This window comes from Microcebus murinus, chromosome 9, assembly GCF_040939455.1.
Source record: "Microcebus murinus isolate Inina chromosome 9, M.murinus_Inina_mat1.0, whole genome shotgun sequence".
Classification (NCBI taxonomy): domain Eukaryota; kingdom Metazoa; phylum Chordata; class Mammalia; order Primates; family Cheirogaleidae; genus Microcebus; species Microcebus murinus.
In genome coordinates, this window is record NC_134112.1 from 59,753,005 (window position 1) to 59,767,931 (window position 14,927).

The 14,927-nt window shown below is 35.8% G+C and overlaps 2 protein-coding genes across 5 annotated transcripts in view; one reads left to right on the forward strand and one right to left on the reverse strand.

The window, feature by feature from the left end:
* Window positions 1-14,927, reverse strand: part of FBXL13 (F-box and leucine rich repeat protein 13) — a 232,319-nt gene that overhangs the window by 88,020 nt on the left and 129,372 nt on the right. For all 3 annotated transcript variants that reach the window (XM_012747262.3, XM_012747256.3, XM_012747268.3), the window contains exons 11-12: window positions 13,206-13,306; window positions 2,775-2,904 (exon numbers count right to left, since the gene is read on the reverse strand). In XM_012747262.3, the coding sequence (XP_012602716.2) occupies window positions 2,775-2,904; window positions 13,206-13,306 (231 nt within the window). The remainder of the gene's footprint in view (window positions 1-2,774; window positions 2,905-13,205; window positions 13,307-14,927) is intronic.
* The window catches only part of LRRC17 (leucine rich repeat containing 17), a 31,427-nt gene continuing 19,120 nt past the window's right edge, over window positions 2,621-14,927 (forward strand). For both annotated transcript variants that reach the window (XM_012747316.2, XM_076006498.1), the window contains exon 1: window positions 2,621-2,834. The gene's annotated coding sequence lies outside the window, so the exon portion shown is untranslated. The remainder of the gene's footprint in view (window positions 2,835-14,927) is intronic.

Consider the following 14,927-nt stretch of genomic DNA (forward strand, 5'->3'; position numbering starts at 1 on the left):
ACCTCTCACAAAAATTCACTCAAGATGGATAACAGATTTAAACCTAAGGCATGAAACCTTAAGAATCCTAGAAGATTTTGGGAAGACCCTTTGATGTTGGGAAGACCCTTTCAGACATCAGCCTAGGAAAAGAATTCTTGAAGAAGACCCCCAAAGCAATCACCGCAGCAACAAAAATAAACAAATAGGATCTGATCAAATTAAAAAGCTTCTGCACAGCCAAGGAAACCATCATTAGAGCAAATAGACAACCTACAGAATGGGAGAAAATATTTGTTCTCTACACTTCTGATAAAGGTCTGATAACAAGAATCTATCTAGAACTCAGAAGAATTAACAAGAAAAAATCAAACAACCCCATCAAGAAATTGGCAATGGAAATGAACAGAAATTTTTCCAAAGAAGACAGATTAATGGCCAGCAAACATATAAAAAAATGCTCAACATCTCTAATCATTAGAGAAATGCAAATCAAAACCACAATGAGATATCACCTAATCCCAGTGAGATTGGCCTCTATCAAAAAATTCCAAAACAACAAATGCTGGTGAGGATGTGGAGACAAGAACACTCTTATACTGCTGGTGGGACTGCAAATTAGTGCAACCTTTGTGGAAAAGAATTTGGAGATATCTCAAAGAGCTAAAAATAGAAATACCATTTGACCCAGCAATAACATTGTTAGGCATCTACCCAAACATTCTATTATAAAGAATTTCTATTATATTATATCATTTTCTATTATAATCAATTTCTATTATATTATATCATTCTATTATAAAGACATTTGCACCCAAATGTTTATGGCAGCACAATTCACTATTGCAAGGACGTGGAAACAACCCAAGTGTCCGTCAATTCATGAGTGGATTATTAAAATTTGGTATATGTTTACAATTGAATATTACTCAATTTTAAGAAACGACAGTGAGCTAGCATCACTTATATTATCCTGGATTTGAGTTTGAGCCCATTATCCGAAGTGAGGTTACACATGATTGGAAGAATGGGCTCCACATGTATTTGCCATCAAATTGGTACTGTCTGATTAACACTATGGTGCTCAAATGGTGGTGATGTTCACCAGGGATTCAGAGGTTGGGGAGGTAGACCCACATCTGAGGGATGTGGTGAGCATTGTGGAGGGGAAGGGCATACCTCTAACCCTTGCTAGGGAGAGGCAAAGATACAAAAAGCAACCAAAATGTTTTTACTCTCATATTTTCTTGAAATAACAACAACATCAACAAAAACAGTTAGGCTCCTACCCTCCCTGGGAGATGGGATGCTATCTTCTTTGATCATTATATATCAAAGGGATAGCCCCCAGTTCCTTGGGGAAGACATTCTTGGGTTGTAAAACACTCAAGACTCTTTTAAAAAACATTTACATCTCAAAAGAGGCAGAGAAAGAATTTACAATTTCAAGTTTTCTAAAGCAAATGCTCTAAGAAAAGGGAGGTCAGGGGCCTAAAGTCAGGAAGAAACCTATCTAAAGTTCAGTCAAGCTGAGGGGGAATGTTCAGGCCACTTCAGTCACCAGTTGTGGTAGATGCCAGTAGTTAGTTGTAAACAAATGTAAATGCTAGGCACTTTCAACCCTAGCTTAGAGTCCTCCCGACATCTTCCCAGCCGCCTAGTGCATCAGGAAACCTTAGTATGAAAGTACTGGTGGCTAGGTAAGAGTTCTATCCATTCAAGAACCTGGAAGAGAAACCTGTGCGGCCCCCCCCCCACTCCCTGCTCCCCCAGGGAACTCTGCCTGCCTAGGTATCTATCAACAGGTGCTTGTAACTGTGCCAGTACCATGTGCCCAAGAGCTTTTACCAGCTGTGCAACCTTAGGCAATTTATTCAACCACCCTTAGAGTTGGTCTCTTCAATTGTAAATAAGTATAATAAATACATACCATACAGCACTGAATGAGTAGTAAATCTGATCTGTGCATAGCACTAAACATAATGCCTGACATATAGTAATGACTCAATAAATGGTAACTATCAATATTTCAGCAGTTTTCACCTGTGCTATTATATTATTCTTATAGAAGAACATACCACAACATCAATTCAATAATATACAGAGAGGCAGGAGAAAATAAGTTAAAAGAATTACAGCTTAAATCTATGGAAATTAGAGCAGAAGAAACTATCAATAAGGCAGTAACCACTTCCAAAGTGCCATGATCTATCCTCCACAACTTTACCCTTTTTCCTGCCCAACTTTCCTAATCTTGTACTCTCTAACGTAAATATTTTCTCAGTAGATCCCAAATCTTCAGGTTATTTAGCTCAAAGATGTACTGAAAATTTTAAAATTACAATATTTACTTTCTCATATTTATCACTTGTAGCATTTTACAAAAAAAAAAAAAAAATCCATGTGGAAGCGAGCTAACTAACTTTTCAGGAATCCTGTACAAATTCTCCCCCAAAAGTTTTTTCTTTGTTTGTATCTTGGTAGCAACTCCAAAGTTTTCAAGATTTGGGCTCTGGGATTAGAACTATGCTCAGAGTGTCTCCACAGCAGTGGTCCGTTCCCTCATCCAATGAGCTCTGTCTGTTTGTCGAAGTGACACTCCAGTGGAAGGAAGCCAAGAGCCTATAGTAGCGATCCTGAGGAAAATTTCAGCAGCTGTAGCCATGTAATTTAAAACCTCTGAAAAGTGTGCTGTGGTCCGTGCACAGCATTAGTATAACATGAGGGCTGCATGCAGCCCGTTCTCCGGAGGACTTCCTCACCCGCTGCAGGAAAGGGAAAACTGAGAGACAAACCTGGGTGCAGCCGGAGAGGTCCAGATAGATGAGCTTGTGGCATCCACTCCCCAAGTTCAGGTACTGTAAGCCTTTGTCTGTGAACTTTCTGCAATAAGCCAAACTAAGATTCTGTAAGTTGTGGAAGTGCCTGAAAAGACAGGGCGAGAAAAGAGAGGAAAGAAAGTGATTATACTTCAGTTGTTCTCTCCAGTCTTTCTTAAGCTACTATGACAAAGAGAAGTAAAATTGTGAATTAATCTCTTCTCCTTGCAGATGTTCAACAGTTTCACTTTATTGTTAACAGTCTCCCTATTGACTAAAGGAGACTACAGTGGTATACCAGATAATGCATAATGACATTTCAAGTGAAAATAATTCATGAATACGAGAATATTTGCCTGTATTTTTAAGAAAGTTGACTGGGGTAAAGCTTTTTTTTTTTCGGGGGGTGGGGTGGGTATGTGGAGGCCGTGCATTCATATTGTTTAGAAGTTAGTTTCTGAAACCAAAGTTGCAAAGTTTACTTTATAGTTGCTTTTAGTTTTTATCTTTGGAGCACTAACACAATGTGCAAAATGTCTACAAAGACAAACCCTTTATAAACATTTAAATGCAGATTAACTGTTATAGGAGAGTATTTGAGGCAGAAGAAAAAGTTGAACAAAAAAGGCTCTTAAAATGAATCTGATAAGCAAATGTCCTGAAAAATACATTTAAATATGCATGACTTTATAAGTAACAGTTTCATTATTATGGCTAAAGAAAAACTAATTGATATACAGAGTTTAAACATGGGTTAATAAAAACAGTCTGCAAGTGAGTGGGCAACACAGGAGAAGAATTAAAAACAATATTGCCAGCTATCGATCTCACTGGAGTTGGAACAGATTAAATATGGCATTACCGCAATGACCAAAATGAGAGCTTCCAGAAAAAAGGAGGGTAATTGGTATGAGCCCGTGCTAGCCTGCAAGGGTTTGCAGTTTGAGGACACTCTGTGGACAATTTTCCAAGCCCTCCTAAGCCTGGCATTTTTTAAAAGTGCAAGGACTCCCACTACTGCCTGCTCTTGTAATGCAATTAACAAAATGCTCTTGGTTTGTGATCTACAATAGCTTAACAGCAAATTAGAATGAACAACAAAAAGAATGAAAAGTGAGGAGAAAATGCTTCTCTGCTCCTCAAAAGCCTACAAATAAATAATAAAGTTTACATTCACATATGGGAAATAAGATTTACAAGCATTGACTGACCATTAATCAGATTTATTCCTAAAATTTGAAAAACACATCTATATGATATAATGAGTCCCATCCCATAGAGAATTACTTGATTCAGAACATACATGCCCATCTGGGAATGGCTGTGTACACGAGATTAGACATAAAGAGAGGAAAGGCTTACATTCCCTAGAGACCGGGGAGGCAGGCCCTGCAGGAGAAAGCAGCACTAACATCCCAAACACACGTCCCCTCTATGGGGCCTCCAGGGGACTAAGAGTTGTGCCAAAGTTTTGGAAATGCTTTCTCTCTCTCTCCCTTGAGTATACCCTGTGATTCAACTAAGTACAATTTTCTTTGGGGAGAGGCCAGAGGTATCATTTCTAACTTCAGTTCTCTAATTTGGAGAAAGGAATAGTGAGGCCCAACATGATAGAAAATACACAAGGTTTTGGAATCTGACCAAATTGGATTCGAATCCTAGTCCTGACATTTGCTGCAATTTCCCTAACCTTTCAGAGATGGTTTCCCATCTGTTAAGTGGAGATAATAATATTATGTATATTTTTTAGTCTTGACCAACTGAGGGGCCTCCAGTTTTCCTAAACCTCAGTTTTCTCATCTGTAACATGGTTGTAATCTGATCTGCTTTTTCCCTTTAGAGGTGTGGCAGTTAAATGAGAACATAGATATAACAGTATTATCTTGAGGGTGATTTTTTACAATTAAAATAAGCAGGGACATGGTAGAAGCTTTAAAAATATATGAAAATCCAGGAGTGGTGGCTCGTCCCTGGAGTCCCAGCTACTCAGGAGGCTGAGGCAGATGATCACTTGAGCCCAGGAGTCCAAATCCAGCCTGAGCAACATAGTGAAATTCTGTCTCTAATTAATAAATAAAAAGAATATATGTACTGTTATTACTACTACTTCAGGTGACATATTGTTTTTATGGAGTTTGTACTATCTTCTTCCATTTAATGGAATGGATACTCATCTGACAAGAGTGCTGCACAGAAATGATTCTGAGAGGTTGGAAGATATCCCATTGTGTCTATACCCTGATCCAAACCTATTGTTTGATTTCTTTCAATTCATGTGATCGGTTAACAAATACCAAAAATGAGAACTGAACCAGAATCTCTGAAATTTTTTTGTGTCACAGACACCTTTGGAAGTCTGGTGAGGTCTATGGACCCTTTCTCAGCATGTTTTAAAATGCATAAAATAAAATACATAAGACTGTAAAGGCAGCCAATCATATTGAAATATACAATTATCAAAATATTTTTAAAAACAAAATGAGCATAATAATAATATATGTGCTTCTTTAACATATTAAATAACAAGATCTAGTGGCAGTTCTAATAACTACTGTGACTATGAAGTCGTTATGAGTATCAATATTTTGAAATATTTATAACAACTATAATATGAGAAGGATATATTTGTGATTTACATAGGTTAAAAAGTCCCATAGACTTCTAACAGTATTCTGGTTTTTACCTACATTTCAGTTAGAGCTTAGTGAAATTATAGATGATTTTTTTATTCCTCATTAAAATTCATGGAACCCTGAATTCCGCCCTTGACCCTTTGGGGAAATCCACTGACACCTAGTTTAGAACCTTTTGTATAGACTTCTGTTCAATAGACTAAATGACTCCTGGACTGAAAGTCAATGGATAGCTCTCTACAAAGTGGAACCTCATGGGAATCCTCAGTTTGAAAGCAAAGCACTGGAATCTTGAGTGGCCCTGTAGTTAGGCCTTTCTAAGGGTTTACAGTGCTGCAGACTTAAAGCTGCTGGGGATAGGAAAAATATCAGTTGTCAGTAAAATCACAAATTTTATGCAGTACCTTTTATTCTGAATTTTGGGAAAAAAATATGTCCTCTCAAGAGTGAGATCTTATTCATCATTTTCCCAGCCCAAAGACCACTTGATAATTCTAATTCCACTTTGAGGTTAAGTGTCTACAACCTGTTTTTATCTTTTTCTAATTATTTGATAACTATTTCTTATGGGGGGTAGGTTCTCTACTTGTGATTTACTTATTTTTCTGCTACTACTATACTTTTTAAGAAATCACAATTCTTACAGAAACTACAGAGATTATTTTTTTCTCCTTTGTCTTTTTTCCATTAAAGAACCTCTGAGGTAGTATGTGGTAGATTTCCAACACCTGAAGGACTTACTACTAGAAGGAATGTAAAACTATATATTTAAATAAAAATTTTTCTGAAAAACTACCAAGACGAGGCTTAGTCTATAGAAGAAGGAATTTGCATGTGGATTCTTTTGAGTTGAGTATTGGGCTCTTTAGTTTCACAGAGGCAGTTTCAAGTAATAGAATTCTGTAGAAGATCTAAATGGGGTGATTTGTCCTCATATTTACTGGGTAGACCTTGAGATTATCCAATCTAGGTAATAGCTTACTCTGTCTGCCCTACTTTGATACAACTAGATAACATGATAGTCCCTGACAATAAGAAATTTTCGAGCCAATTGAAGGGTCAATTTATTGATATGAAAAATCATTAAACACCACTATAGCATATATGGCTCCATTTAAGAGCAACACCACTTACAGTTTTACTCAGCACTGTATGCCCAGCATGGCTCACACATAGTAGTTGATCAATACATGGTGAATAAGTGAATGAATGTTGTTATCAGAATTCAGGAAAAGAAAAAATCATTATGGACTTCTAGCAGATGCCATGATTTAAGGTGTAAAGGCAGTGAGATTAGCCAAGAAAAGGTCATTCCAACCATAGGGAAAGTGAACCATGTAGCAATCAAAAGCTCAGAGTTAAGAACTTCTCTTGGGAAACCTAGCTAGATAAGTTTGATTGGATAATGTCAAGGGACAGTAAGGGAAGGGTCTAGACCTCAAGCATGTCAAGGACATGATAAGAAGATTGTTCCAGAATGATACTTCTTGTAGCATGAGACGAAGCAAATTGAAGGGAAGAGAGACCAGAGGCAGAAACGGCAGGATGCTGTGCCAGATGAGGTGCTGAACGTGCCACCTAAGTTGTTGCAAAAGAAATAAATAGAAAGAGTTTAATTCAGGAAACATGTAAAAGCAAACAATTTCCTGGAATGGGCAAGAGCTGTGGGCAGCCCTCATTTTCAACTTTAGAAAACCAAGTCCCTAAAGAAGTGAAGAAAAATGTTCAAATAAAAAACTGGCAAATCACTGTTGTCAAGAAAGGGCAAATTACATTTTTCTTCTGGCAAATGATTTCTTTGGAAAGGAAGACTACAGGCAATTAAAAGAGAATGATAGCAGCAATGACTAACATTTCTCTGGTTATTTATAGTTTAAAGAACACTTTTGCATATGCAAGCATGTTTGAAACAATGGAAAAAGCAAAAATAATCATTATGAAAAGTAGTTTTATCACAGATAAATTACTGTACAGTTTTTATATGACAAAAATCCTCAGTATTAAGTAGTATTGATTCTGAATAGTCTCTTAATGGCAAGAACTAGAAGATAAAACCAAACAAAATTCTTATTTTGGGTCCTACTTTTTTATCTGTTGCCCATTAAATGTATAGCTTCATTTGTAAAATAAATGTCCCTAAAAAGTTATACATAGCTGTAGTATCACATTAAACTTCCCAAGAGAAAAAAGTTATTCCAACATATAATTGGAAAAAATATGCTTTAAATTTAAAAAAATCTTTTGTAATGTGAAATAAACTACTCCCAAACCATCTATTTTGTATGTTCAGATTTTCACAAATGGATTTATGAATTTTATAATTTCTCTCTCTCTATATGCACATATATAATGTACATATATTCCTCTACATAAATATACATACATACTTATATATCATAGCATGGAATGCCTAAAAAAAGTACTGAGTGATATTCTATACCCCATGACTGCAAGACCTTAAGGAATTTTTAATCCTCAATCCTCAGGGGCCTCACGATGGTGTCACTGGAGGCAGCTTGCACCAACTCATGAAAGTCAATTGTTATTTATTATTATTTTTTTTTTGAGACACAGTCTCGCTTTGTTGCCCAGGCTAGAGTGAGTGGCGTGGCGTCAGCCTAGCTCACAGGAACCTCAATATCCTGGGCTCAAGCAATCCTTCTGCCTCAGCCTCCTGAGTAGGAGGCTGTTAGCATCTCTGAGAGTCAATTGAGAGTCAATTGTTAGCATCTCTCCCCAACTTCACATTCAATGACATATTGGTAGCCTAAAATCAGTCATGGTAGAACTATTTACACACAGAAATCAGTAAATCCTATCAATCAGAGCTTCTCCTTCCTTCCCCATCTCAAGCAGTTGTTAAACATTTACTAGAACACTGCTGTTCTTAGAGCATACTTCAAGAACTCCTGATATACACAAGGCAGTATGCTAATGGAAATGCATATAGAGATAAAAACGACGAAAGAGAAAATGACAACTTTGAAGGATAGGAATAAAATCCTAAGACGAACTCTGAACAAATGGATAGAAGCATTAAAAAGAAAAATGCCTTCTTTGGCTGAGAAAAAATTTAAGTTTTAATGTTCAAAAGGTTTACCATGTTCCAGGAAAAATTAATTGAAGGAACACAATTAAACTTGGAAATGTCTTTAATTTCCCAGAGAAAAGGAAAATCTTGTAAGCCTCTTGGCAGAAAAAAAAATAGGTTACCAACAAAGGAATGATTTTAGAATTTCCTTTAATCTGAAATATCAGTTTATAGACCAACATTTGTAGGATTTTAAAGATAAAACAAAGGACATGATTCAAGAACTATACACCAAAACAAATTGTTTGTCCTCCAAGATGATAATTATCTTCAGAGATCAATGGCTAAAAATCTAACACACATGCATCTTTTCTGAAAAAGAGTTTTAAAAATTATATTTCTAGTCATCATCAGATAAATCAAAACAAAGATTACAGAATAAGGAAATTGTGGGGAAAAATGACTATCAATGAATGGACTAGAGTTAGGACTATATAATCATAAATATGATTACAATATTGAGTATAAATACTAAAAATCACTATTAAAAGGAAAGTTAAATGATTAGCAAAAACCACAATTAATATGTATGTTTATACAGGGAAGTGGAAGTGAAGGGATATCAATTTCAAGGGAAAAGTAGAGAGTGAATTGAAATGTATTAGGTCACTTGTCTAACACAGGAGTAGTCAAAAGTAGTAGTAGTAGTAAAGTTTCATCTTGACTTTAATAATTAGAAATGCATGTTAAAGCATGTTTTTCTTTAAAAACATACAATAGCCACTAGTTAGGATACACAACAGAATGTATAAGTACATTTAAAATATCTTCAGATTATAAAAGTAAACAACATAGTTCATATGGCAAAAAACAGAAACACTGAGTACAGTGCAGTAACATAAAAATCAAAACATAAAACAAAACGATAAAAATAAGACCATAGACCCGATTTTTAAAAAATAGAAGGTAGCTACATGCTGCATATGAAAGACAAGCCTCAAATCTAGTGACACAAAAGTTAAAAATACAGAGATTTATAAGGTTATTCCACAAAAGCAAAAGCCAAAGAAAACAAAGGTGACTATATTAATAGCAGATAAAAAATAATTCAAGGAACAGAAACATCAACCAGTATAAAGAATATCATTTTATGTGATTAAATGCTGTGATCTATAACTTATTGATCTTTGTGTATAAAATAATAACATCAAAATAAATCAAGAGAAGTAATAGGTAACAAATATATCACTATTATAACATCAAGAATTTATATGTATATACACACATCTAAATACAGAAATTTTGTTCTCTAAAAGAAATTCTTTGTTTTAAACATTCATGGATGGCCGGGCGTGGTGGCTCACACCTGTAATCCTAGCACTCTAGGAGGCCGAGGCAGGTGGATTGCTCGAGGTCAGGAGTTCGAAACCAGCCTGAGCAAGAGTGAGACGCCATCTCTACTATAAAGAAATTAATTGGCCAACTAATATATATAGAAAAAAATTAGCCGGGCATGGTGGTGCATGCCTGTAGTCCCAGTTATTCGGGAGGCTGAGGCAGAAGGATTGCTTGAGCCCAGGAGTTTGAGGTTGCTGTGAGCTAGGCTGATGCCATGGCACTCACTCTAGCCTGGGCAACAAAGCGAGACTCTGTCTCAAATAACTAACTAAATAAAATAAATAAATAAATAAATAAAAATAAACATTCATGGATGATTTCCTGAAATTAATTATGAACTAGTCCACCAAGAAATCTCAATAAATTTCAAAAAGTAGAAATAATTCAGTCCACATTTCTTGACCAGAGTGCCTAATTAAAAACAGAGGTTTCTTATTTTTATTTTATTTATTTTTTTTTTTTTTTTGAGACAGAGTCTTGCTTTGTTGCCCAGGCTAGAGTGAGTGCCGTGGCGTCAGCCTAGCTCACAGCAACCTCAAACTCCTGGGCTCAAGCAGTCCTCCTGCCTCAGCCTCCCGAGTAGCTGGGACTACAGGCATGCGCCACCATGCCCGGCTAATTTTTTCTATATATATTAGTTGGCCAATTAATTTCTTTCTATTTATAGTAGAGACGAGGTCTCGCTCTTGCTCAGGCTGGTTTCGAACTCCTGACCTTGAGCAATCCGCCCGCCTCGGCCTCCCAGAGAGCTAGGATTACAGGCGTGAGCCACCGCGCCCGGCCAAAAAAAAAAACAGAGGTTTAATCAAAGAAACTTCAACCACTTGGAACCAAAATTTGTCCTCTAAATAATTACTGGGTCAAAGAGGAAAGCAAATATAGACTAGTTCATTCATAAAGTGAAAAACATACTTATCAAATCATATAAGCTTTGCCAAAATTCTTATTTAGCAGTAATTTCATAGCCCTTCTTTTTTACTTTTAAAAGGGAAAAAAATCAATTAAATCTTCAAATGAAAAATTTAAAAAGATAACGGAATCTCACATCCAAGTCCAAAAATGACCATTTAGAAAACATAATGAGAAAATAGAATCAGAAAAGATACCATTCACGATAATTAGAGAGATACCTAGGAATAACTTTTGCAAAAATTATCTATATGAATAAAACAAAATTTTATTGAAAGATTTAGGAACTTTGGAAAAATTTTAAAAGTGTACTTATATTCCTGATAGACAGACTAAATATTATAAAAATATAAATTAGTTTTAGTTTATCTTTAATTAGCGGTATACTGGTATAGCTAACAAATTCCTCTCCAAAACAATGTATACATATAAATATATGTAAGTTTACTATAAAATTTTATTTTACTATTTTACATTTACTATTTTACAGATATGAAGGATGTGTAGCATACAACTTTCAAATGACAAAACATACAACACTCTTTCTTGTAAATTCCATGTAGCCAGTCAATTCTTACACAATGTTTTCATTGACTTTTGCCAATGTAACTCTTATAAATGTATCCACCCGACTGATGGAGCCAACTGAAGAATGAGAATAGTTCCAATATGAATATATTTATTTATATTAACATGTAAGACAAAAAAGAAAAAAGATGCCCAAACTTGTCCATCAATGATGTGAGTGCCTTCCTCGCTGAATTAGATAATAGTTTTCAAGTATTGAAAGAATATTTCCTCAATTTTTTGTGCTATTCAGAATGTTGTAGCTACAAATATGACACACCTTTAAATTTAATCTGCTTTATTGTTTTCTCCATCATTTTCTTAAATCTAAACAATCAACAGAAACAATACATCAAGCTTTGATTTGTAATGTTTGCCATTTTCCATGGTGTAGAATACTTCCATATTGGCAAGTTCCAACCTATCAATGAGAGGTCACTGAAAATGGGTTTGGGAAGAGATAAGCAGTAGTATACCATTCTGTAGCATTTTCACACACAGATACACTAGACATAAATAACCTCAAGAACACAGATAAAGTAACATATAGAAAAATATTATAGAAAGTGATGAATGTTAAAGTTTATATCTTGCCTATACAAGAATCTTAGATATATACATATATGGAGGAATCACATATCACATGATAAAAGTTTTATTCAATAAATGAGGTTTAAATTACTGGTTAAGACTTTAAATGTAAAACTATTCTTAGTTTGTATAATGCATAAAAACAGGCCTTGGGTCACATGGGTGGTAGTTTGCTGACCCCTGGGGTTTAGATAATTGCTTCATTCATCTACCAAAATAACTTCTGGATGGATTATATATTTAAATTTAAAAAATAAGAAAAAAAATTATGTAAATGTATACTAAATGCCTGGAAGGATGAAGACCCTCTATGTTTAAAAGTGTCAGAAGAAATGTCAAAGGGAAGATTTGACAGATTTGACTAATAAAATATAGCAGCTCAATTAATGGAATAAACAGAAAATATGGTGTCACTTTTTTTAGGCTTGCACATTTGCAGGAAATGGTTAGCGTCAGAATATAAAGAAAATTACCACCCAGAATTTTCTGTTTAAGCTTTTCCAAATGTGTCACTGTTATTTTTCAAAGGATCTCAAAAGCTATATTCTTAAAAATAGTTCATTCTTTCACAATAGTTTGAGAAATGTTCTTTCAAAGTCAAATTTGAATCTCTCCCAATGTCTCTATGTATTCTTTCTGAGTAGTTTTTCCATAGTGAAAATAAAAAATAATTGACATAAATTTGTAATAGATTTGAATATTCTGTCAACTCTTTTGTTCTTCTGTCCCTTCACCTTCAGAGAAGTGCTGGTTAAGGAGAAGCAATATTTGTATCCAGTGTTGTCAACAGTACATAAACAGTCAAAAACGACCAATGTCAGGTTCCCTGGAGCTGGTGAGGGTGTCAACAGATAGCAAGAGTGGCAACAGGGAATTTGGGGCAGAAATGTTCGAAGTCTAGGGAGGCAGGATGTTGTCATTCTATTGTAGAGAGGTCCCAGACACCAGATTGGAATTTAGGGGCCAGGCTCCAGTACCCCCAGGAAGGGAACCAGAAAGAGACAGGCAAAATCTAACTCAAACTACTGTGTACATAGCTACAAGAGTGACAATGCTGGCCAAGGCAAAAGACCAATTATTCAAACTGGGCCCATCAAGCAGGGAGGATGCAGGCACCAGCTTGGGGACTTGAAAGCAGCAGTCCCCATTATCAGCACATCAGTGCCACAGTAGTGGGGTGTTACTAAAGGGAACACTGCCTTTGGGGAATGTCAGAGAAAGCCAGAGCTTCGTGGAGCATAATTATTTTCTGTGTCATTCAAACAACACAAGCATTACCTTGGCAGGAGTCTCATCGTCCTGTTGGTGATATTTGTGTTAGACAGATTGAGAAACAGGATCCCTGGGCAGCCCTCAGAAATGTGTCTCATTGATTCGTCCTGCACAAAAAACAGAGGGAAGAATCTAATCAAATTCCAACAGGCTTTGCAACTTCTATCATCTCTCTTCCTGCCCCCAGAAAATATATATGCAAGAGTCAGTCTCTTCATATTCTTTATCTGATATTAATTGAAAGGAAATTAAACAGAAGCCAATGGTTTTGCTTGAAGCTTCATTACTCTCTCCTTTAGCTTTTCTTTGGAAATTAAAGTCTCATCCCATTATAATGACACTCCATTAATAACCACTCCGGTAAAGTGCTCACCAGCTGCAAAACCTTGCCCACAGCCGGCACTCATAGTCCACAGGATAGTTTGTGCTGTGCATTGACCACAAATCCGTTTTGCTCTTGTGTGATGAGGAAAGCTTTAAAGCACTGAAAGCTTGTTTTACTTTATAGGCAGCTTTACTAGTAATGTAAATCAGAATAGCTAACATATACATATGTTTTCCTTACGTTATTTTTAAATGTTCACAATTTTATTTTGATAAATGAAAAATTAGAAAAGTCGTATCACGGCTGTCAGCTAAAGTCAACGCTCGACTGTGCGCCTCCATATCACATCTGTCAGCTAAAGTCGACAATCGGCTGTGTGCGTTCATCTGTGGCTGTCAACTATACTGGACGCCGAGCTGTGCGCATTCATCTCTGGCTGTCGACTATAATCAACGCTCGTACTGAAGTGGTTAAAATGTCAACCCTTGCAACTTCAACTCCACAACAGGAAATTTGACCTCAAGTGTCAAACACTCCTGACTCTTTAGATGCAGGAAAGTGATTAAAAACTGATCCATTTTAAAACTTACTAAAATCATTCTGTAAGACAGGAATAGTAAGCACTCTCAACAACTGGACTTCAGTAAAATTCAGTCCATATTTACAAAACGTATTTATATATAAGGGTGTGTGTGCATGGTTTCTGTGGTTCTATTAACTAAATATATTAAAATGCCTGAACAGATTTTTACCAAATTTATGATAAGTTTGAGATGGCTGAAATAAAATACAGGCTATATACAAGTTGGGCATGAAATTCAGGGTTGGGGTTAAGTTGGGGAAAGATCTCAAAGATTCAAGCATCCTTATCCCCAGAGAGCTGAAACTAAGGTAAGACAATAGTGTGTCTGTGACATGAAAGAGACAGAAAAACAGTGCTTTCAAGTATGGGCCCCAAATTGGTATTTGTAAGACTAAGTAATTGCAAACTTTGATTGCAATGAGTTGCTTCTCCTACGGTTAACCCTATAGAAAATAGAGTGAGAAGCAGAAGGTTTTTATTTGTTTAATGATGATTGATGAATTAGGTATACTAACAAATCAACCAGTTTTACATATTTCTGGTTCATGCAATGTTTGACATTATATTCCTCCTGAAAAGAATAGGCCATTGCAGATTATCTCTCTGTCTAGAAGAGAATCACCACTAGGCTAAGAGATGGGATTTAGAGAATTCTGCATGGTCAATATGGCCACCTCAACACCACTAAGGATAGAAAAGATTTATTTTTAGCAGGATCATTGATGTTTAACATTCCATTCCTTGCTATATCCAGAATCATAGATATTTAAAATAATAAAATCATGTAGGTCAGAGCATCTGCTGCACTCAAACAGGAACT